The following is a 25,092-nucleotide window of genomic DNA, read 5'->3' as shown; positions in this document are numbered from 1 at the left end:
TGCCCCCCCCCGTCCCAAACCCATCATAAAGAGGCAGAAATGTAATTGGGGGGGAAAAATCCTTATTTTCATGCTTGAATATCTTACAAAACCACCAAGTGGATTTTATCAAACTTATTCATACATTTTTTTAAGGCCAGAAGGGACCATTAGATCATCTAATCTGACATCCTGTATGTCTCAGGCCATTACATTTCACCTAGTTACCTCTGTGTTGAGCCCACTAACGTGAGTTTGGCTAAAGCATCTCTTCGGAAAGACATCCAGTTTTGACCTGGACAATAAAGAGATGGAGAAACTTCTCTTGGTAGGTAGTTCCCATGGTTAATCACCCTAACTGTTTAATTAAAAAATTGCCTTCTCAGAATTGACCCCTCTGTTGAGAATAAGCATGAGAAATTGCAGCAATAGGGGAGACAAGTTTGGAAAGTTGGAAGCAGCTGGAGGAAAATGAATGTGTCACCTTATCAGTAAACTATACTGGTTGTTATAATAGTCTACTAAAAGGAATAGCTATATTTTTAATGGAGCAATATTAACAGGCCATGCATTATTAACTGTTTTACAGCAGTACAGTGGGTTAGTTGCATGCATTGTGGCAAACTTTACATCTGAATTTGAGGAAATACTTTAACTGTATTGGACGCAAAATATGTTACTCTAGGCGAATTAAAAATATCTAGTAGTGAACACATAAAGAAACCATACACTGCTGCATATAAAAATTTATAAAGGACATTGTAGTGTGTTTTCTGTCCATTTGAGAGACCAGTTTATATTGTAAATCTAAACACACAGTCCCTAAATGTCGTCCAAAGAAAACACAACATGGCCAAATTGAAACTGTAGTAGTCTTTTATCTCAGATTAATTTGTTTTTCATAAAATCCCTTTCAGGACAGTGAACAAAAGTGAGGAAAAGATGATGCGTTATGGAGTAACTAACTTTCATGGACGATGTGAACTTCTAAAAGAAATGAGACCGCAAAGCAAAACAGTGGCCAAACTTAAATAAATAAAAAGGTCTTTTTTCATTTATCCCCTGAACTTGGAGACATTTCCTCTTTACCTAGGAAAGGTAGAATTTGCCAGGTGTAATATGAAACAAGGTGTTTTCCCCGGTTCATAGTTGGTGCTCTGTGATTTTCATTATCTTCATTATTAGTTCTACAAAACATATAACTTATTAGATAACCAACTAAAAAAAGCCAGTTCTTAAATTAAGATATGTCAGTGGCACACTCACACGTAAGCAATCTAATCTGACATCCTGTGTGTCACAGGCCATTACATTTCACCTAGTTACCTCATAAACTGCATTGTAAGGCCATGCTATTGATCTTTTGTTGTGCTGTATTGTGGCTTTCCCTCACAAGTTCAGAAGGAGAGGAATGGTGTTCCCATGGAGGCTTGTCAGACTTGATGGGTCTTAACCAAGCAGAGACAATGGATGAAGAGCAGATCTCAGAGACTGAATCGCAGTGAAAGGGAAAAAAGGGACTAGATTGAAAATGGAGCTGAGGGATAGGTGGTGGTGGTGGAGAGACTTGTAGAAGAATGACCAGTAAGCATGAAAGCCTAATCATTGAGATGTATGATTTAAAAATCAGTATATCAGGATTGTGAAGGAACAGAGAATTGAACACTCAATTGAGTTCATCGCCCTAGCCCCCAGTACTGGGGAATTTTGGTTTCTAAGAATGAAATTCAGGGTCAGACCCAAAGCCAAGTCTTTCTCTATTGCTCTAATTGCAGTTGTTCCATTTCACACGATTTTAATGTTTGCCTGGAGAGACCTTTCTAAGCTGGCAATTGTAGGTGCCAGTCTGTCTGCTCATCCAAATCCTGAACGACATACAGTGCTAGAAACCTTGATTCATTTGCACGCTCAGACATCCTAGAATTCCTCTGACAGATTTCTCCCCGCCCTTTACAGCTTTTATCACAGGTTTTATGGATTGGATTTCTTTAACTCTTGTAGTCTGGCTTCTGAATGTGGGTGGTGCCAGCTTCATCAACCTTTGCTCCTCCTCTTCCCCACCTTTTCCTTCTGTCAGCTAATACCATGGCACTCGGTCTCGGCAGGACCGTAGATATGCTTTAGACAGACAGTAGTGTGTAGTAAGATAGAAGGTGCTTTTCTCGTGCTGGTTCTCCAAAAGTCCAAGTGTTTCTCACTGGTATCCTAGATTTTTTTTTTTTTTTTACAGGCTCATGGAACAAGTTTTCTTGCTTATGTATGCCTCCAATGTGGTAATTCACCTCAAAATCATTGCAGCCTTCAGTTTGCAATTTATTTGTGTGTCTGGGTAGTACAGAAGTGATAGTAGATGATGATTTGCCCATGAAACATCAGTTTCTGACCAGACTATCCTCTCCTGCTATCTTCCTGTACTCCCCAAAGAGTAAAGTTTATATTTTTCCTCTTTGTCTATAATGCGTACACTAACTCCAGCTGATCCCTTGGGATGTTAACTACCTTTAAATTCTTGTTGGATATTCAGGCTGCTATGGTTTAAACCACACTATCTTCTCAGAGAAAGTTGGTGGTAAAGTAATTAAGTTCAATATGCATAAAACAAGACACACAGTCTCCCCATCCAACTAGATCCACGGGTAAGCTTGCTTTAAACAAATTGTCATTTTTCTTCCTTTAGCTCACAATGCCTGATTTGTATTGTCCATATTAGGGCATCCTTTTTCCATTTCATTTCTTCCACCAAATACCTCAAAGATCAGTGTTGTCAGCAAGTTCAAGAACAACTGACTCTTGAGCTCTTATCCTTGCGCTTTGTGGTTTTTAGGTGGTTTCTTGTTCCCTAGAGAAGACCATGCATCTTTGTTTTATATTTATAGAGAACTGCTTATGTAGGTAATTCTTGTATTTATTAATACAATCTTTCAAAAAAGTATGTTCCAGTCTATTTTGAGTGATTATTGTGGCATTGACATAATAGAGGGCTTTTTCTGTCAAGCTTCTTTTTCCTTTTGTGTGCATTTTCTCTCCAGATGTGAAAAGTCAGACAACTTAAGTTGGTTATGAAGCTGTTTCCCCATATATTGGATTTTCATGTCCTATTGACAGCTGACTTCATGAGAATACATTGGGTTCAATCTAGTGTTTTCAAGGGAAATTCCTCATTATGACTCAAATAAGTATTCTTGTAAATAAGTCTGTTGTTTATCCTGTTTTTCTTAGGGCTTCAGGAACTCCACTGTGGGTTTGTGCCAGAATTAGTGAAACTTGGTTCACTGGAGTGCATGCGAACAGGAACTCTCTGAATTAGAAAGAAGTCAGAACACTTTCTTTTCCTAATGCTTGCAGAACAGGAAGTGCTGAGTAGCATTCTGTATAGTTGTAATGTTACTGATCTTTTATGTTCTGGTGTGGGGGCCAAGTTGGCGTGAGAATCTGGGAAAGTAGAGTAGGTTTTGGTGTTGAGTGGTTTGGGGATTTAGAGGGTTGAAGCCAAATTACTGTGTTCTCCAGTGCTTTAGTTTCTTCTCAGCTTTAATTTAGTAACCTAAGGGTTAAAGATTTTTATATATATGTATATATTTTTTTAGGTGTAGTCCTCTCATTAAACTCACTGGGAATCATGTGACTGAAATCTCAGCCTATCACCACTTAAAAGATCACCTCTAAAAGTTATGACCTGTTTTGTTGAATTAATTGAAGCACTGTGCATTCTGTTTTTATTCCATGGTAAAATCCAGGCTTGCTTGCAGCAGCCATAAGAAAGCATCAGTTTTGTACCCACTGCAGAACATGTGTGCTTCTAGCGCTCTTCTTTTGCATGTAATATTAACACTGATCAGTTAAATGAGAGAAAATGAAAGTGGTATATTCGATAGTAGGCCCAAATTATGTGCTTATTCTTTAAAAATTACAGTTTAATTGTGGAGTTAAAATTTTATGGCAGACCAAATGTTCAGTCAGAGCTGTTTCAATTTAATTTGTCTTAATTTTGTTTTAAAGTTTAAAAACTTGTTTTAAGTTGATTAAGGATTTCTTTTTTTTCTCTTGTGTTTTCAGTTTGTGGGCCAAATGTCGACATTCGCAATGATATCCATGAGCTGAAGCGCTTAGAGAACTGCACGGTAATTGAGGGTTTCCTCCAGATTCTGTTGATCTCCAAGGCAGAGGACTACCGCAGCTTCCGCTTCCCAAAGCTCACAGTTATCACCGACTACTTGCTGCTGTTCCGTGTGGCAGGCTTAGAGAGCCTCAGTGATCTCTTTCCCAACCTCACGGTCATTCGCGGGAGGAACCTCTTCTACAACTATGCCCTGGTTATCTTTGAGATGACTAATCTCAAAGAAATTGGGCTTTACAATCTGAGGAACATCACCCGAGGGGCCATCCGGATTGAAAAAAACTCTGACCTGTGTTACCTCTCCACAGTGGACTGGTCTCTGATCCTAGATGCAGTGTCCAACAACTACATAGTTGGGAATAAACCTCCAAAGGAGTGTGGGGACTTGTGTCCAGGGACGATGGAAGAGAAGCCATTGTGTGAGAAGACCTCCATTAACAATGAGTACAACTACCGCTGCTGGACCACCAACCACTGCCAGAAAAGTAAGAGTTGAATAGATTGCCAAATTCAAATGCAACTTTTTTTGTGTGTGCCTCTTCCTAAAATAAATAGCTAAATTTATTAAAGTGGCTTAATTCTGCCGTTTCATATAAGCTTTGTTTTGGTCCTGCTGGGTACCACTGAAGTTAGTGTCTTCTCCAATCAGGAGTATTTCATGTAACCCCATGGCCAACTCTTTAGCTGTTTCCATAGTGAATATTTAATTTTTCACATTTGAAAGAAATTGTGATTCAAGGGTGATAAGTGGGTCAATAAAACTGGAGGCAAGAATAGCTTCTTTGCAGCAGCTGGCTTCGGCAGGATAACTAGTTGAATCAGAAGTGTTGCTGGGTTCCTGAGTGGAAGTGCATTCCTCAAACACTGCTTAATGAGAACTGTTCTGTAACAGATTTGTCTGAATGTTCATTTCTTATAATCAGTTTGCAGATGATGGCTGTGGGGAGGTACTTGTGCTCAGGACCAAAGCACCCCATTGCTTTCAGTGGGCTTTGGACAGGGCCCTAAGCTTTCCATCAGAATTTGCATTTTGATGGCCTCCAGGGTCCTGTATAAATAAGTTTCACCACTGAAGGTCTTTATTAAGACTTTACATAACTGTCTGAAATTTTCTCTACTTTAAATAATTTGAGACACGTATTCCTGTTGGTAAAATCCACTTGATAGGAATGTTGGAAAACCTTGGCTTCATAAGCCCTTATTTTTAAAAAGCTACTTTTTGAAGAGAGAGAATTCCTCCTGATTTTTTTTTTATTGTTATTGAGGGGTACAGTCATTGTCAAAGATGGCTGGTACAGTACTATTAATAATTAGTATAATTATCTTTAAAGATGTTTGGTCTGTAATGTATAACTAGACAAACATTTCAGACAAATCCTCACCTTAGCTAACTCCTCTGGGAAGGGGAAAAATAAATTGCATCTATTTCCCTGTAGCTCTGTATTGACAGAACCACTTCTAGATGAGCCAGGAGTAGTCCATAGTATCATGATTTCTGTTTCCATACTTGCAGCATCACAGTATGACATTGACTGGTGGCTAGTTGTACTTATTAAAATCTTCAGTAACAGCCAATAAGGGAGTTTCCATCCTACAGCATGCCGAATTCCGAAGGTTGAATGTGCATTGTGTGAAGAAGTCCTTTCTTTGGTTTGTTTTAAACCAGCTGCCTATTTATTTCATAGGTTGCGCTCTCATTTTTATGTAATTATCAGTTATGTACATAATTTATGATTTAAAAATGAGTCATGCAGAAGTCAGGCGTATGAGAAGTATTCTCAGTACTCACAAGGAAAGACGAATCTGTCGAGAAACAGAGCTGTGTGGTTATTGCTGGTGAATGGACCGCAGCAACAGGAGGTCACTTCAGGTTGTATTTTAAATCCCGGTTGTTAAAGGAACTACAATCCACCATCCTTTTGAATGTCTGTGGAAGCTTCTCCCCACCCCCCACCCCCATCCCTTTTCACACTTCTCCCCGTGGCATAATGGTAAAATGGACTAACTGGAGACATTTTTTTCAGCAGTCTTGGAACCCTGTTATCCTTGCAAGTGGAACGCTGTGCGTGGAGTGCATCCACTGGCAGTGAAAAGATGAAAGATTCTGAGCTCCTGGAACGTTGGGATCCAGTTGGTCAGTTTTACAGCTGTACATAATAGTGGACAAAGAGAAGTTCCATTTTAACCTTCTTGAAGCCCACAAGGACTCTGTGTGGGGCCGTTAGAGGGGAGGTTAACAAAGATGCTATCCTGCAAACACATGGTGAATGTCTATACTGAAGCTGGTAGCGAGCCTCCCAGCCTTGATAGAGAGACTTGTGTTGGGTGGGCTCGTGCTACTGTGTTAAAAATGGCTGTTCGTTGCAGCACCGGCGGAGGCGTGGGCTAGCCCACTGAGCTTGGACCCATGGGGCAGGGTAGGCTTGAGCTCCAGTGGCTAGCCCAGACTCCACCAGTGCCCCAATGTCCACACAGCTATTCTTTTTGTGCTTATCTTACAAGCCCTTGGTAGCACAAGTCTGTCTGCCCAGGCTTGCTTCCATCTGCAGTGTACCCTTAGACCAGGGATCGGCAACCTTTGGCCCGTGGCCCGCCAGGGTAAGCCCCCTGGCGGGCCAGGCCGCTTTGTTTGCCTTCTGTGTCTGCAGGTTCGGCTGATCGCAGCTCCCACTGGCCGCGATTGGCCGAACCTGCGGACGTGACAGGTAAACAAACCGGCCCGGCCCACCAGGGGGCTGACACTGGCGGGCTGCGTGCCAAAGGTTGCCCATCCATGCCTTAAACGTATGCTTAACTTGACTTGCATGAGGAGTCCCGTTGTGAGTTCAATGGGATTGCTCATGTGAGTAAAATTATACACATCTGTAAGTGTTTGCAGGACTCAAGCTACAGACTGGAATCTCTTTTGGTATTATGTTTTTGTCTCCTTTCCCTCCCACCCTCCGTGATCTTCTACTAAGTGTAGTTAATATATGTTAAGGAATTTTTTTCTGTTAATAAGTCAGTGTTTGTAATGTAGTCGGAAGTTTTAAATAGTCAATGAGAGAATTGATATGCTGGCTTGCAATGAAGTTGTACTTGTGTGTCTGTTTGCAGTCTTGTTCTTATCTGCTATGGCACCGTTTATCTCTTCTGATAGCAGGTATAGACAAAAACAAACGGCAGAACTCTGTCTCTTTGCACTTTTACAAATAGGGCAAACAAACTCATAGTTTACTCAAATCACCACAATTGTACTGTAGGCTTTTTGAGTTTATCCTGTAAACTTCAGAAGGCTGCGCTGAGCCTATCTGTAGGACTTAATTATAGGCAATAATCACTGGGAGGAGAAGTCCCCAAATTTTACCTGCAATCTTGGCTTGAGTTAAAGTAGTGATGGTCAATATCAGAATGTGAGAGAAGTTTCTGTACAAAAGAGAGTTGGAAAAATCTATAGAGCATTGAAGCTGGGACCTCCACTGGGGAAGCTGAATCCCTCAGTATTTTGAATATCTTGACAGATCCACTCAGATGAGAATTTAGACATCTTGCCATGCAGTTCTACTCCCCCCACCCCTCAAAAATAAAAATGCTTTACAAATAGCATTGTAGGGCTTTGTTTCTCTCAGTATTTTTTGTAGAAAATAGTCAGTTTAATTTAAATAAATAAAATAAAAATCCCCAGCTGTTAGGTCTGCATAATTCAGTCTGAATCAGGGAGTCAGGCTTGGTTTGTTCCTTCTTATGTATTACCACCAATAATAATGGTTCTGTATGGCCAAATTACGTCTTCAGTGAAACCACTTAATTGTCTTTAGATTATATCCTTGGTGATTCCTGTGCAACCTCATTGCCTTTCCTGGCTTTGGAATGTGGTTTTGTTTTATTTTTTGTTTTGTTTTAAACCTCGTTCAAAAGAACGTAAGAATGGCCATACTGGGTCAGATCAATGCTCCATCTAGCCCGGTATCATGTTTTCCAGTGGTGGCTGGAGCCAGATGCTTCAGAGGGAATGAACAAAACAGGGCAATTTCAAGTGATCCGTGTCCTCTTATCCAGTCCCAGCTTCTGGCAGACGGAGGTTTAGGGACACTTGGAGCATGTGGTTTCATCCCTGACCATCTTGGCTAATAGCCATTGATGGACCTGTTCTCCAGGAAATTAAATTATTTTTTGAACACCGGTATGCTTTTGACATTCACAGCATCCCATGGCAACAAGTTCCACAGCTTGATCGTGCCTTGGGTGAAGAAGTCCTTCCTTTGGTTTGTTTTAAACAAGCTGCCTGTTAATTTCATTGGGTGACCCTAGTTCTTGTGTTATGTGAAGGGGTAAATAATACTGCCTTATTCACTTTTCCACACCCGTGCATGATTTTATAGACCTCTGTCATACCCCACCCCCTTAGTCATCTCTTTCCTTAGTTGAACAGTCCCAGTCTCTAATCTCTCCTCACATGGAAGCTGTTCCATCCACCTAATAATTTTTGTTGCCCGTCTCTGTACATATTCCAATGCTATATATTTTGAGATGGGGTGCCCAGACCTGCATGCAGTATTCAAGGTGTGGATGTACCATGGATTTATATAGTGACATTATATTTTCATTTTTATCTATTCCTTTCCTAATGGTTCCTAACATTGTTAGCTCTTTGTCTGGCACTGCACGTTGAGCGGATGTTTTCAGGGAGCTATCCACAGTGGCTCCAAGATCTTTCATGAGTGGGAGCAGCTAAATTAGACCCCATCATTTTGTATGTACGGTTGGGATTGTTTTTTCCAATGTGCATTACTTTTGCACTTACCAATACTGAATTTCATCTGCCATTTTGTCACCTAGTCACCCAGTTTAGTGAGACCCTCTCCATCTCTTTAATTTCACTCCCTTTTGCCTGTGTTAGCTTCTGAGTGCAAACCAGAGGATGAAACAGAGCACGAAAGGCTGGTGTTTATTTTCCTTGAAGTTAGAAGTTCTGACTCTGAATCCACATCAGAGGTAGATCTGTTGAAAAAGATGGTGCCATATTTACATTGTCACAATATCACCGTAAGGCTCAAGGAGATCAAATCAGTGAAGAGGTAGTAGAAAGGAATCGTAAGAATAATTGTTGAAGCTCAGGTCCTCATGTGGAAATGGGAGAAGTGATGCTAGGGTGGAGAGCAGAAAAGGAAATGCCACAGCTAAGTATGTGAACCAAAGTTCTAATTAATAAAGAGCCAGAAACTTGGAACATGTTGTTTTTGTTAATTGTAACATGTCAGGGGTTGCAAGGAAGAAGACTCTAAATTTGCCAGCAATCCATCTAGAAGAGAACCACTGTCCTTTCTGAAGGAAAAACAAAGGAAGTATACATGTTCGATTGTTTAAAAGGGAGCTTCCTGTTTATCCTACTTGATTGTTTGAACACACTGGCAATGAACTCCTAATCTGGAGAGAGAGGATGTAAAAAAGACTAGAAGCTAGGGCCCAGGTTTTTAAAACTATTCAGGTGTTTCTCCGCTCAGCACTGCAAGGCCTAAGTGACTTAGGAGCCTGATATTCATTTTTGAAAAGTGAGCTCTGAAGTGCCTAAGTCCCCTGTAAAAATGAGACTCAGGCTCCCGTGTTACTTAGCCTTCCAGTGCTGCATGGAGAACACCTAAATACCATTTAAAAACCTGGGCCTCGGTCTTTAACCTGCATTTTTTCTCCAGATAAAGGCAGGAGGGCTACAATATTTTTCTGGTGAGTTTGTATTCTTCTTTTTATGTAATTTTTTGTAGGATGAAGATGACAAACATTGACATTCCCATTGCATGCCATAATAATGCTAAATTGAACTATGGAAATGCTGTACATAGTCTTACATTCATTTAATTGCTTACCCTTTTATGTTGGTTCTAGCTGTATAGTAGGGAGCATGTATTAAGTACTTCTGTCCTTATTTAGAGCTTCCATTAAAGGATATCAAATCAATGGGTAAATGTGGTGTGGGAACGTTTAGTTCTTTCAGCAGGCTGGCTTCTGTTTAATTTTGTCATTGAGCAGAAGTCAGTTTCTGTTTCCTCTTCTTTCTTGCCACAAACAAAGGAACAGGCCTTTGCTTCCTTTGATATAACTTGCATGGGAACAATGGTGAAGAGAGGAGGGAGACCGGGTAGCAGTTCTGTGTTTTAAAGAGGCAGAGTAACACTGACATTTTGACGATCTGTAAGCTGCAGAAAATGTCCAACTTTTTAAAAGCTTCAGTGCAAAGTTTCTTTGACTTCTTTGTCAGTTCTGTAGCCCCTGGCTGGTCTATCTAGTGCACACTCCTACTTTTAATGCCCTTAGCTCCTTCCCTTTACAGCTCTCACACTGTGCAGTGTTGGGCTTAGTCTTGTCTCTCTGTACACATAGTTGTGGTCTGAGATGAAGGGTGCTAGCGTGCTGCATGCACGTCTCCTTCTGGCAGCAGAATCACAGACAGTGGTGTTGCCTTTCTGAATAGAAGTGTTTGGATTGTTGCCAGCAGCTGTTGTGAGGGATGGGTTAAACAACGGCAAATTTACAGGAGATGGTAAAGGATAGCATCATATAAACGCAATGGTGACATTTTCAAGGGAGCGCCACGTTCATTTATGATTTGTCCAACACTGAAAGCAGGTTAACCATTGTTAAACTGTCCAGCGCTCAGATCAGTTAAAGTCATTCTGTTTTGTTCAAAACAAACCAATGTTTCTCATTTGTACTAGTCCAGATGTTGGTTATATATCCTTGAATCTAGCAGACGCAACCCATGGACTGGAATTTCAGGTGACTTCTTCCTAGGCCCAGAACTGCAGATGGACAGTTGTCCTGAATGCCCTGGGTGAAAAGGTTTATATTCTGTCTCCAGCAGGGAAAAACCCCTTGATGGTGAGCCCTGGGCCTCTCAAAGACAGCATTCTTTGTGTGTCTAGAGGGCTTTAGCATTGGGCTTTTTGAGGAAACTAACTGAAGCAGAAGACGTCTAGGTGAGGATATGGAGGCTCTTGGCATCCTTCTCACCTGATTCCTTCTTCCAAAATGCAGAGGTAAAAGCACTTGGGGCAATGTCTTATGAGCACGTTCTTTGTTCTGAAGATTTTTTTTTTTCCCCCTTCTTTGCATGATCACTGTAGACAGCAGTGAGTATATGGGATTGACATATGAATCAGCCAGGACAAAGCTTGCCTTTGTAACACCATTTGAAATGACTCATGACTCCTCACCCCCTGCCACGTCATGGCATTTTGTCACCAGCTGTCAAGGTGGATAAGGTGTTAAAAGGCCTCAGGGGATCCAGAGCTTGGCTCCTGCCACTAACCTCTGCTGTAGACAGGATCTCGGGAAAGCAGGCATTGTCAGGAGACATTGCTTTTCTAATGCAACAGATCTTGCTTAATTTGAGACACATCCAAGTGGTACAGAAACTTCCTGCTACACTTGCTTCATTAAACAGTTCAGTGAGAGAGAATGGCTGGCCCTGGTAAACTGCACCAGAGAGCTTAATGTATCTTATCAACTTAGGGAATCAGGTGGCTGTTTCTTCCATGGCTCAGAAGAACAATAAAGCATGCAATACTTTGTCCCTGGGAGAAGAGAGATTTCAGTAGAAAGCCGTACTTTCTTCACCTTACCCTTCACAGTGGAGACGCCATGGAAGGGCGGATGGAGTCTTCCTGCCTTCTTTCAGCTATCTGAACATTTTGTTTTCAGGTGAAACAGCAGCTGATAGCTTCCTAGCAGACCTCTTGTGATCATACATTTCACTTTTATAGTGTCTTTCCATTGACGGATCTCAATGTGCTTTATGAGCGTTAATTAATTTAGCCTCATGGCACCCCTGAGAAGTAGGTTAAGTGTCAGTCCAGTTTTACACTGAGAACGGAGACTCTGGGTGTTCGTGACTTGCCCTAGCTCACACAGAAACCTTGCAGGATCTCTTTTCTCCCAACTCAGTCTTGTGCCTTTAAGCACAAGACCATCTTTCTTGAAGAGAAGCAGCAACATAGCACTGGTACTAGCGATACGCAAGGCTTCATTCCTGGACTTCATTCTGTTTGCTCATTTCCGTTTATGCCCTCTGGCAGGTTTCATCTTCTGAAGTATCCAGGCTAATATATGGGCATTTTACAACCGCGTGAGATGACATACATTGGGAGCAGCCATGCATCTTGTCACCAAGGCCCTTGTTATTACAGCAGAAATGACCAAAACTCTGTGGACTCGAACGCAGTGAATAACCGCTCAATGCAGATAGTCTGCAGACATGACCAGCAGTTTGACTTGCACCTTAAGTGTATGGAAGTTTTATCAGGTGGCCATTCTAGTCTGCTGTTAAGCCCAAGAAATACTGAATCTTGGAGAATCATGAATTGCAAAACTCCAGTTCTCCTGAATAATCTTGATAGCTGCATGCTAGCCCAGGAATCCAGCATTGCGAATTAACCAGTTCTCTCTCAACTCTCAATCTCAAGGCACTCCAGTTTAAGATCTGTCAAATAATCCTTATGCTTTGGCTTTATGCTCCTTTAGTTGAGGAGTCAGCATGGAGGTTCATGGTCTCAACTGCTTGACCTTTATGTATTTCCATAAACTGAAAATATGCAACTCTTAAAGCTACTTGGAAGGTTAGTACGCCTCAGTCACTGTCTCCTCCCTGTGTGTGGTTTGCTGAAGAAACTCAACTAGTACATTTGAGGTATTTTCTGTTGGGGCTATAAAAAAAAAAAAATCAAGCAGGGAAGCTTTCCCATGCAATGGGAAGGAAGTGCCAAAAATCATTAGAGACCAGTTTAGGCATTGTATGTCTCAGCTTGCAATGGCAGAAGCTCTTTAAGGGAGGTGGCGAATGATGTGCCCTTCCGTCACAAGGTTATGTAGTTAATACATGATCCTTCCATGTGGTTTGCAGAACTTCTTATATGGAGACACCTTCTGGCTAGATCCTGCCCTCTGATAAGTATGTGGAATTCCCATTGAAACCAGTGGGAGTTGTGCACGTGCCACCATGGGCAGAATTTAGCCCACAAATATTTGGAGTTCTCCATTGTTAAGACTCAACTCAGCCTTAGACCCGGTTGGGGAACTTCGGGTCTAGCTGTCACAAACAACTCGTGCTTTCTTTATTATCAGTTGGCCAGCCTTTAATCTGTCCTTAAAGGGAAATGGCTTAGCTGAAAACCATCCCATGTGCTGTCTAGGTGGAATGGGAGGACATGAAAGCTGAGTGTCTAGATTGCTATGGAAGACCTTGTAAGAGAGTAAATTATGGTAGGTAAGTGAGAGGGATGTACTGTTTCCGATTATAAAACAAAAAAGGAGCCCTGCTTCTGCAAATAACATTGCAGCGCGTCTGTTGAAGTTTGCACGGTAAGTGAGACCTTGAAGCTAACTTTGCCATTGGCATAAGCAAGTGTAGATCTACTGACTTCACTTGGACGTATGCTGTCTCCACAGTTCTTTACGTGTGGTAATGTAGTTGGGTGTGAAGACTGACTTGAGATGAAAAAATGTGTTTATGTAGGCATATCAGTGTATCTACAACACTGCACAAGACAAACATGGAAAACTTCTTGCCCCAGTGTGTGAGAGAGTGAATGCTGTTGAAAGTGAAGGTGGTAACAGTTGAGGCCTATGAAGCTGATAGTTAAGCAGATGGCTGCTGAGGACAAAATATTTTTAGTGAAAATGGAGCTTTTTGTATCAGCCTAACTGTGTTGGTGGGGGGAGGGGGAAGTGGCCTGGAGATCACTTCTATTAAAATCACTAAACGTACAAAGAAAATAACATGATGTATTTTTGAAAATGTTTGGAATCTGCTCCTGTTTGCACAGAGCCCAAAAGATTTAAACACTCTTGAAGGGCCTGCTAGTCTGCTGGTGTCGTTCAGCATGGCTTCCTGGAGTTCAGGGGCACACATCACCGGTTGACACCAGCTCTGTGGATTCAGCAGGGTGGGTGGAGTGAACCAGGTGCCTGGATCTCCTGTAAAAAGAAAAGGAGTACTTGTGGCACCTTAGAGCCACAAGTACTCTTTTTCTTTTTGTGGATGCAGACTAACACGGCTGCTACTCTGGATCTCCTGTGTCTCTCTCATTTCTGCCTTCCCGCTCTCCGAGGAATATTCAGTGCGTGTTCTTTGTCCTCTAGAAATATTGAATGTTTGAACTATGCAGCCATGAGCAGAGAGGGAAGGACTTGTTTGGAGCTGGAGATGCTGAATCAGATCATTTGGATTTATTATAAATGGCAACTGCATATGTTTTCTTTCAAGTTTTTTGCTTTTTAGGGACCCTGAATGCAGTGGAAACAAGCCATGTCAGCAACAGCAAAACATGTTTTAAAAAGCTTGGTTTTTAACAAGAAAATCCAATTTGAAGTAATTTGTGAATCTAGCACATGTAGGTTCAATCCTGCCGTATTAAGATGGTTTTCTGAACCTGAAAATAACCACCCTTTACAGAGGACCTGGACTCTGTTGATTAGGATGCTGACTTTCTCATAGATATGTCCTCTTATTAAATGAATGAGCAGGATGGTAGAAAACCAGTTGCAAAAAGGCCCAGTTGGTGTGTCCCTGCAACAGGGTCACTTTTCGAGTAAATAGGGGAAGACTTGCAAAATCTGAACCGAAAGAAGCTGTGTCTTTAGGCATTTCGTTAGCATTTGTTGTTTAAATTATTCTGAATGAATTTTCTTCATGACTTTCCCTCCCCTCCTGAAAAGCATGCTCATTAGCCAAAGGTTTCCCAGAATTTTTATTATAAGGCTGTGAGAGCATATTTAATTAGTAGGTGGGAATAACTGCAGAACCATTCAGGACAGTCTGTAGTTAATTACTGTAGTGGTGATTTGTCATCTGAGAAAATAGGTAAAATTAAACCTACTTATATTTACTATTTTTTGTTGTGCTGTAACAAGATGCCATAACCTGATAAGAGTATTGTAACTTCCCAAAAATGTTGTTTGTATCCTAGTGAGCGGTGGGCAGTGCGAGGTCCTTCTTGGCTTGTGAGTTTGTTTTGGCACAGGGATAATTGCAGTGTTTTAGAGAAGACTGTTATTTTGTTGGAGTTTCATGCGATGAAATTTCTAGTCTGTGGGATAATAAATAGTGCTTTTCAGGGGAGGTTAGTGTGCGACAAAGGTATGCAATTTAGTAGAAATGCGTTTTTTATTTGGATCATTGGCCCTTTTGTTGGCATAAAAGATAAAACTGTAAAGTGAAGAAACCAGAGTTAAGAAATGAATCAACCCCATCTAAGAAATTTAGTTTATTCTGTTCCTTTTAAAATCAAAAATCTCCAAAGGATGCACTATATAGGCAGATTGAGTATCCCTGTCCCTCCCCAAGAGGTAAGTGTTTGTTTATCCTCATCTTATGGATAGATATACTGCGGCACAAAGAGGTTAAGTCACTTCTCCAAGGCCACGTAGGCAAGTGAGTGAAAGAGCTGGGAATGGAACTCAAAATTTCTTACTGTTAGTCTCTGTGTTATGCCTTTTGGTAGCCTCTTTTTAAACCAGATCTCCCCCCCCCCCTTTTTTTTTTAAAGAATAGATTAATACAATACACAGTACATGTACAATAATACATAAACCCTGGTTCGAGTGAAAGTCGCGTAGTGCAAATTATAAACATTACTGCTAAATGTATTTGCCTGTGTGTTCCCAGTGGTAGAGGTGTAGACTCTGGCATCTGGAGAGAGATAGAAATTACAGTTCTGATTAGGAAGAAATGGGATTGACAGCTCTACAGTTAATTTACCTTGCAACAAACATGCTCTGGCTGGAAAGTGTAAATGGGATTTTCCTTGCTTTACGTGAAAGCAGGTTGTACATGCAGTGAAAAAGAACACACTGTGATAGAAGCCTGGTCCCACTGGGCTAGTCGTTACACAGCAGGATCCTCCAGATCAATATTATGTCTGTGCTTCATTATTTCAGGCCTTTTCCTCAGGAAATTTTTATTTTATTATATTTATTTATTGCCACTGGAACAGAAATTTTCTCTGAGTATCTCCCACACCACACCAAACCACCTCCCCTCTCCAAAAAGCTACCATAAAAATATAATTGAAAACTGCAGATGTTTTTGTGGCAGGTTTTCATCCCCAGTTTTACAATTGTACATATTTTAATTCCTAGTACATCTGCCGCTGACATTTGCTGATGAAAGGGCAACAAAGTCCCTGTCTGTGTTTGCACCAGATAATATAAAAGGATTATTGAGGAGTGAGTAAAACAAACAAACAAAAAACGACACCACATAAATAATTAGAAATACTGCCAATCTGTCTTTCCAAGTTTAATACATAAATTAAATATTTTTAAGCTTTACAACACTGCCAAAATGTTTCCAAAGAGATTTAAGAGATTGGTGCTTCAGAAATCTACTTGATAATGTGAGACTGACTAGCATTGGTTATTTTCCAAAAATTTAATGCTTGGTTTTACTTGTGGTACTTGTTGAGTTCTTGTTCTCGAGAGCTTGCTTTCATGCTAGAAGAGCTTGGGGAGGATACGTCAAGTGTTTGGAGAGGTTTCTTACCTCTTGTGTAGCTTAGTGCGATGTCAAATCTGTGGAATTAGCTGAAGATCAGATATTCAAGTATATAGATATTTAATCTGCATAATGTGGACTTCAGGCTTCACTGACACATATCCAACAAAAGGAGGACTTGTGGCACCTTAGAGACTAACATTTATTAGAGCATAAGCTTTCGTGAGCTACAGCTCACTTCATCAGAAACATATCAGACAAGTGTTTGATAATAGAATTGACGATTGCACTAGAAAGCTAGCAACATACAGTGTAAGTCTTTTTAATTTTATGGTAAATTTGCAAAAGAACTGGGAATGAGGAATGGCCAAGGGGGTTTACAGGGAAAATGTCAGGGAAATGTCAAGTGTAGAACCAGAGGAAAGCTGTGTTTTGCAAATGTCGCAGGGACAGCACAGGCGCAGCTCCTGCCGAGAATTTTCTGTGATTCTCTTAAAAACATTTGTGACCTCAAATTTAAAAAAAAAAAAAAAAAAAGCCAACTTTGATAAATTAAGCCCTGGATAGAATGTGAGGTTTCTGGGACTTGAATAACTGCAATTACTTTCCTTCCTTCTTTGTTTCACTTCCCCCCACGTACAGTTATTTAGGTATGAGTTGTCCTTGGCCTTGTGCATTTTCATTAACTTTTTTCATGTAGTGAGCAATGGTTTTTGTTGTTGATCAGTGATGAAACAACCTTTGTTTTAGCCTTCCATCTCATAGTGACACATCCTTCTTGTTAAGTCTTTGTAGGGCTCCGAGAATTAACTTGTAATGGATAGATGGTCTGGTAATAGTCCATTAACACAGGTTGTTGGGTTGCATGTTGTATTGAAGCAAATCAGAGCCCAGTGCAATAGTAAAATATTTTTCCCACTCCCCTTTTAGTTTTCAGTGTTGGAAAAAATTTACAAGTTTTATCAGAGGGGCTCTAAAAATTAATCAGCAAATAGTTTGCCCACTTTGAGGTTTTAAGCATGTGAGGTGGCTGCATGGTCTTCTTTCCTATTTCTTCATTTTCTTTTTATTGGGCAGAGTGAATTTACAGTTACCGCCCCCAAAGCTTCATTCTGCCTCCCCTTGACTAATTATTAACTAGGTTTGTATAGCCCTTGAGAAAGTAATTATGGTGCATCCAGGAACATGGCTTTATGATTCTTAATCAAGAGTTTTGTGTTTTTTAAAATTTGGAGTAATACGGGTCTTTGAGCCTTTGTAAAAATCTGTTTGTGATTCAGGAGACTTCTTAGTCGTTTGCTTTGTCTCCACTTAAAGTTCAGCCCACGCTTTCAGGTGGCTCAGCTGCCATTGTCCTCTTCTCACAAAGCTGAGCAAATCTTCATCTTGTGTTGCAAGCGAAATGACCTTTCCGGTTTTTTCTTAGTGCAGAATATACAGTTCATCCAGTCTTTCAAGGGCAGACTTAGATGTTTCCCTTCTTAAGTGCTGCTATAGCTATTGCACTCTGTCAGTCTCCAAGATTCCTCTAATTTCTATTTCACTTGGGACTTACTCCAGTTTTTCATGGGTGTAACTGAGATGAGAAACTGCCTGTTCTCCCCACCTCCCACCGGTTGGGTGACCAGACATAAACTTTAAAATGACTAAAGGTTGTGGTTTGGGGAAATGATGGAGCTTAATAAGCACGTTGAAGTGTTGAGTGTGCAGAAAATCTCTTTTATATAAGTGCAGATCTTAAGAGGAGATGTTTTTCTGTGTATAGAAGCTTCTTGTATAGGATGGCAGGAGAAGTTTGCAGGGGGATTGCCTGTCTCTTTAAGTGGGTTTATAATTGGCTAGGAATTTTTGTCAGCTTAGTCACTGCAGCATTGAGCGGATGAGGGGGAAAAAAAACCACAGGCCCCAACCGTTACGGGCCCCGTGGATAGGCTCTGTCATCCCAAAGGAATGCATGTGAACAAAACACTTTGTGCGGTGCAACCGTTGGCCTAAACAGTATTGCATTCTTAAAGCAGGCTCTGAGTCACATGGAGCAGATGGATTGTTTCACTAAAATGGAAGTTATGTATCACTGAGCACTCAGATTGAGCTTTTAAGTATAGTTCAAATAGGTCAGGATACGGGTGTGGTGAGAGGGTGTTGAGGTACCAAAAAAAAAAAAGAAGAAAAATCAGTTCCTTGTCCCATGGTTTGAAATTGTTTTTGTGGCAGTCACAAAGTTTAAATTTTTTTTTTCCTCTTGCTTTTTTCATATCACTTAAAGGCTGTCAGCATGTCAATCTGAAGACTCGTCTCTGATAGCTTTCTCGTTCCCAGGTGTGTGTTGATGTGTGCAAGAGTTGAGAGCTCATCCGACTCATTTCTGAAGCGCTCCAAAAATCTACCATAGCCATGTTCCTGAGATGTGCAGTAAGCTGAAAGATTTAAGTAACTTGAAAATGCTCCAAAGATGGTTTGATTTGTAGGGTTAAAAAGAAAATCTAATAGCTTTTTTCAAAATAAAGCCAGCTGTTCAACGGGTCCTCTTCCCCCCCCCCCCCCCTTTCAAAAATCTGTCTTCATGCTACTCTATCTCATACACACTGTGTATTGATTACTGAGGAGTTACTCTGTCGTCGGAGGTGGTGCTGGTGGTATCCTTTATTTTGGGATAGCTTTCCCCTTGGAGGGATTGAAAGTGGTTAGTTACAAGCTCTCTGCTTCACCTGTTAACTCACAGAATGGAGGAGTTGTGACTCGAAGCCAAAAATATGCAGTGCTGTCTGAAATTCTGGTTTGTAGGACTCTCTAAAGTGTATTGTAGGATTTGACAGGAATTCAGGGGTTGTCATCTCAGAGTCTGGCTGGTAGGCACTGAAAGTTGTTACTGTCTGGGTGTCTCTTCTGTGCACTGTGTGAAATGAGCTTGCCGATGTGTGTCCAGTTTCCTGTGGACAGGTGTCCACCTGGACTTTGTTAACCACATATAGCTTCAAGTGATGCCTTTGATAGCATCACAGAGGACAGAGAGGGAGCGGGCTCCCTTTGATTCCTGGAGTTCATTTATCCAAATCAGGGTAAAGGCACTTAGACAAGTCTGTATGTGGAGAAGATCATCCAGCTCTTTTAAGAACTGGAGAAGGATCAGGTGGCAGAAGCAGAATCTACGGGCAAGTGAACACATAATGCCAGTTGTTACCCTGAGAGCTTGTCTACATGGTGGGGTAATGCACTCTACCAGGGTGTGATTGCTAACGAGCACTAACTTGTTGGTTCATGTGGACCCTGCTGGTATTCATAAAGGGTTCCCAGGTTTGCTTTAACATAGTGCTTTTTGAAACCGGTGATCATCCCAGTAGAAAATTGGTCTCTTAAACCTTTTTTTTCAGGGCTAGGATTTCCCCCTCCCTCCCTCCTATGCCTTAACAAATAGGTATTCTCAGCAGCCTGGGAAATGCAGTGAAAATGTTTGGCACAGAGATGCTACTTGCAGGGCCAGTGAAGTTTGTGGAGACTACAGGTCTCAGGATATAGTTCTCTATTTCCATTAGAGTGCAAGGTTACCTGAATCTGTATGGAGCATTGCATGATGGGAACAGTAGTCTGCATATGGTGTGGCTCAGTATTAAAGAGCAGTTTCAGCCTGCTTCATTGTGTTATGAGCTTTGGGCTTCTGGTAAGGTGTCACTTGGGCAGATCTGACATCTTGGGTTCAGTATCTGTGTATTTCACGCTCGTGTTTGTGTGTTTCAAATCTACCTACTGAATACATTTACAGCTGAAACTGGCCTAGGGAAAAACATGGTGAGAGAACCCTTGACTTACTAGTTACCATAAGTGGTGTGGGACTTTGTGCAAATTTTTCAAGAGAAGTTATTTGTTTACTGGAAGTGTAGTTCAGTAAACAGTTTATTGGAGCATCAAAAATGTTGGCTTCGGATGCTATGCTAATGGATTAGTCAGCCTGACCTGTGTGCTAGTGCCCTCCTGCATTCAGAATACATCACGAGTAAGGGCCTGGATGATAGCCACTGCCATTTTGTAGTGTCATCCTCCTCATTTATTCTTCTAAGTTCCCAGCGATGCTAGAAACCATGTGTGCTATGCCAGTTTAAACATAGAAGCCTTAAGCAGGGTTTGGAGAACGTGGGAGACACTTGTTAAAGACTGAAGCAAAATGGAGGGGGTTTTCTTCCAGCATGTCTGGGGCAGCTCCTTGTGCTTTCCTTATATTCCTCTAGCTGCTGGGAGGAGGAGGAGGGAGCTTGGATTTCTACAAGGTGCTGGCTCTGAATACTTTTTAGGAGCTCCATCTTTCACGTTGGCCTCTGCCGAACAGGCATCTGATAAATGTATAGCCCCCATCCCTGCTCCTTGACACAGTCCTAACGTTGAGAGTGACATGAGCCTCGTCTCTTTCACGCTGTCTGCTTCTGTTTGGCAAACTCATGAGCAGTGCCAGAGGCTCTGGAGCTGTCCGAAGCAAATCCTTTCAGCAGCAGCTTTGTGAGAGTGAAGTCAGCAGGATTGGGGCCCTTGTTAAAATGGATGCTTTGGCAAACCTGCAGTGGACACCACTCTTTGTGAGGGAGCAGTCAGAATGGCACCAGTTTTGCTTGAGGCAGAAATAAACTGTGGGAATAACTGTACCCCACCCACTGTGAGGCTCCAAAGGTTTAAAAAAAATCTTTGCTATGAATGTCTGCCAGGCCCTGGGTTGGCATACAGCAGCACCCCACATTGCTGTCTGCACTGACAAACCTGGCTCACAGGAAACAATTAACACGTAGGAAGCTGTTTTTATAATTGCTCCCTTTGAGCTCCTCTGTTTTGCTATTTTGAATGTGTCTGCTTGTGCCAGATGGAGCTCAGGATCTCATTGTACTGTAGCACCTACAGAATTATCTATCTTCCCAGGTAGTGCAGTATCGCAGTACCTCCCAAGTATTTAAATATAGAAATAATAACCATCTCTCTTTCTCTCCTACTCCCCAGCCTGCAGAAGAAATAACTTAAGTGTACAGGGCTTTTGTTCGGCTTGTGTGAGTGAATGGTTGTATCCGATAGGTGAAGAAATGTGTTTTGCATTTAATTGGGAAAGTGATGAGGTCTTTGGTCATTCTTAGCTCTTGTGAAGGTGAGTTTCATTGTCCAGGCTCCCGTAAAGGCTGTATATCCTGCACCTTAGAGCTTTCCCTGATGGCTGACAACTTCATTGTTCTGGTGGAATGTAGCTTTCATGGGAGGTTACCATGGGTCATGGATCTCTCGGGGACAGTACTATGGAGGGGTTAAATGTCAGGTCAGAGACCTTGCACTGTACTCTGTATGCTGTGGGGAGCCAGCACAGAGTGCAGAGCATCTCCTGGTGACCCGCTGCCTTGTGTTAGCAGCTGGAGTTCTTTCGGGGCAGCGTGGGTTTATTTCTAGATCTAATGAATTGCAGTGCTCTAGAGTGGAACTCACAAGTGTGTGGGTCACTGTGGCCAGGTGTGTAGGATAGGAGGTGCGATCTTCTGACTGGTTGCATCTGGAACACCACAGCCCACCAGGGACACCACACCTTTTCCTTAATATAAAAGCCAGGGCCGGCGTTAGGGCGTAGCAAGCAGGGCAGTTGCCTGGTGCTCCAGGCCACAAGGGGCCCCACAAAGCTAAGTTGCTCAGGCTTCAGCTTCAGCCCCAGGTGGCAGGGTTCAGGGCCCTGGGCTTCAGCCTTGCACAGCGGTGCATCAGCTTTCTGCCCTGGGCCTCAGCGAGTCCAACATTGGCCCTGCTTGGCGGAGCGCCTGAAACCTGCTTGTGGTTGAAAATGGGTGGTTTAAGTGATGTCTACACTAGCACTTTAGTCGGTAAAATGTGTCGCTCAGGGATATGAAAAAAGCACCCCACTGGTACACTGACAGCGCTGTTCACACCCGCACTTCTGTGTCAGCGGGAGACTCTCTCCATCCAACATAGCTACCGCCGTGTGTTGGGGACGGTTTAATTATGTTGACGGGATGGTAGTGCTTGCTTGCTTCAGTGTTGCACAGTGTAAAATGCTATATAAAGTATATGGTAAATATGATAATATTCATAAGATGTCTTTTTTGGTTTCTTCCTCTGCAGATGTGACTGTTAGTGGGGCATCCCAGAAGCAAGTAATGAACCACTTAGACAAGGACTATGCACCGTAGTTTAGCAAGCCATTCTGAATGCCACTGATTTATCTGTTCCTTTAAGACTACAGAGTTGACTTGTAATATCTGCAAACCTGTTTGTCTGACACTGTCTTCTCTCCATGACTCCTGGGACAAGTTGCTTTTAGTTGTATGGGGGAAGCATGTGTTCAAGGTGGCTTTTAGATACATTGGAGGGGCTTGTCTGTGGCAAAGACACAGGCATTTCCAAAGTTTGTGTTCTGCGTCCATTTCCTTTGGAAGGTCTGTACTGACATGTTTTTTCACTATTTTTAATATAACATGCAAAAGAATTAGCAATCCTATAGAAAATATGCATGAGTCACTGGAGCAGATGTTCTGTTTTATAACATGCATTGTAGAACATGTACATCATTCAGCCATTGGTTTATTTGCAACTGCTGTGTGTTCAGAGCTTTTGGACTCATCCAGGCTGGGTGAGGAATAGTTCAGAATGCTTCACTCCTGAAGGGTTAGATAATTTTTAAATAGGTCATTCCAGCATACTTCCGTGTTTTTATTTAGAGTTTTGGCCCGAAGGTGGAAATGATGATGATGCACAGTTAGTTTGTATGTCTGGCTTTTGCTTGATGCTTCAGGTAGTGACAGGAGCTGACCAAAATGACAATTGGAGAAACTACCCTGAAATGAGTCTCTGCTGCTATATTAAATGTGTCTTTATGCTTCTGTGTGCATGCGCGCACACAGTCCCTACCGTAATGGAGGATGCTTCAAGCAGTAAAATGTTTGGTAGCCAATTGAACTAGAATGGTACACAAACAACCTCACCCTACTTCAAATAAAGCTCCAACTGAGACATAACTCGTAATGTTATTGTTTAGTTGATTGAATTTAGTTGATACAAGTCCTCCAAAGCAGTTGTTGTTCATGTCACACTACAGTTTCTAGGTACAATAGACAGTATCTGACCCCATAACACAGAGTAACCTTGGTGATACTATGCACGCAGGGTGTTCCTTTACAAATGCATTGTAAAATGGTATCCAGCCACACGCTAGGCCAGCAGTGGCAAAATAAACAGTTTATCTGAAGTACTTTGTAACATTGCTCAATGTCTTTGGGAACTGCCTGACGTAATGCTTAGATACCGAAGTTGAATTAAGTGAAGATTAAATGCACCACTACTTGATTTCGAAACCTCCTGTGCCATTAACCTTGACTTGCAGTGGTTTTCCTCATCCTGTTGCCATAATAGCATTGCTTTCCTTGAAGCCATTTGGTCACTTTTATCTGACATCACAGTAGGATCCTTATGTTATGACACTGTGATGGCTTACTGCATGATGACAGTGAGGTATGAATTTGCCAGAGGCTGTAGGCTCAGATCTTCCTGAATGCAGGTGGTGGTTTTAAAAAAAAAAAAAGAAAAGGAAAAAAGACACCTGGATTTTCAGTGACTTGTGTTTTTTAGATGCCTATCTTTGAGATACCATAAAGGCTCCTGATTTTTTAAAAAGTTCTGAGCACCGGCCCTCTGAAAATCTAGAGTTAGATGCCCAAAGCACTACTTACTTTTTAAAACCGAGGCCAGAATGTTTTCTTCAGTAACCTTCAAGTGCAAACACTGGGTGGTATAGCAAAAACAAAGATGAAAAAATAAACAAACTTGAACCAAATTTGTGTGTAAATCAGTTTGGTTTTTTTTTTTTGCTTTAAAATTTATTTTGAAGGGGACCAAAATATACACATGACACGACTGTTCATATACCCAGCTTCCACATGATTAAATCTCAGGGCTACCCACCCAAAATAGGGCTTTATGATTTATAAGAGTAACTCCAACTTCACCTATTAGAGTGGAGCTACTGATGCCCTCTTCAGTGAATCCAGGTACTGTGACAAAGTTCCTGCTCTACCTTGGTGGGTCTTGCTTGCCTTGGAGCTTCATGGCAGCCCTCAGCTTGGCCGTTTTCCTGAATTCACAGTCCAGGTCGACGACTCCTGTGTCTGACCAGGATTTGGGAGGATTTGGGGGGAACCCGGCCCTGCCCTCTACTCCGGGTTCCAGCCCAAGGCCCTGTGGAATGCAGCTGTCTAGAGTGCCTCCTGGAACAGCTGTGCAACAGCTACAACTCCCTGGGCTGCTTCCCAGTGGTCTCCTCCCAACACCGTCTTTATCCTCACCATAGGACCTTCCTCCTGGTGTCTGATAATGCTTGTACTCCTCAGTCCTCCAACAGTCGGCGTTCTCACTCTCAGCTCCTAGTGCCTCTTGCTCCCAGCTCCGCACATGCACACCACAAACTGAAGTGAGCTCCTTTTTAAAACCCAGGTGCCCTGATTAGCCTGCCTTAATTGATTCTAGAAGCTTCTTGATTGGCTGCAGGTGTTCTAATCAGCCTGTC

General features: G+C 41.9%; 1 protein-coding gene and 1 long non-coding RNA gene across 4 annotated transcripts in view; both read left to right on the top strand.

Moving 5' to 3' along the window:
* The window catches only part of IGF1R (insulin like growth factor 1 receptor), a 278,513-nt gene that overhangs the window by 32,722 nt on the left and 220,699 nt on the right, over nt 1-25,092 (top strand). The window contains exons 1-2 of one of the 3 annotated variants that reach the window (XM_037910757.1): nt 4,456-4,581; nt 6,124-6,230. In XM_037910757.1, the coding sequence (XP_037766685.1) occupies nt 6,191-6,230 (40 nt within the window). In that variant the 5' untranslated portion in view covers nt 4,456-4,581; nt 6,124-6,190. Of the gene's footprint in view, nt 1-4,035; nt 4,582-6,120; nt 6,231-25,092 lie in introns of those variants that run through there. The other 2 variants (XM_037910758.1, XM_007053524.4) reach the window with 2 other exon arrangements.
* LOC122462193 lies at nt 12,913-24,097 on the top strand. The gene is made up of 3 exons (XR_006284602.1): nt 12,913-12,923; nt 19,687-19,692; nt 23,452-24,097. It is a non-coding gene; the product is annotated as an uncharacterized LOC122462193 (long non-coding RNA).

Source organism: Chelonia mydas, chromosome 10, assembly GCF_015237465.2.
Source record: "Chelonia mydas isolate rCheMyd1 chromosome 10, rCheMyd1.pri.v2, whole genome shotgun sequence".
Taxonomy (NCBI): domain Eukaryota; kingdom Metazoa; phylum Chordata; order Testudines; family Cheloniidae; genus Chelonia; species Chelonia mydas.
This window is presented reverse-complemented; position numbering and strand designations above follow the sequence as displayed.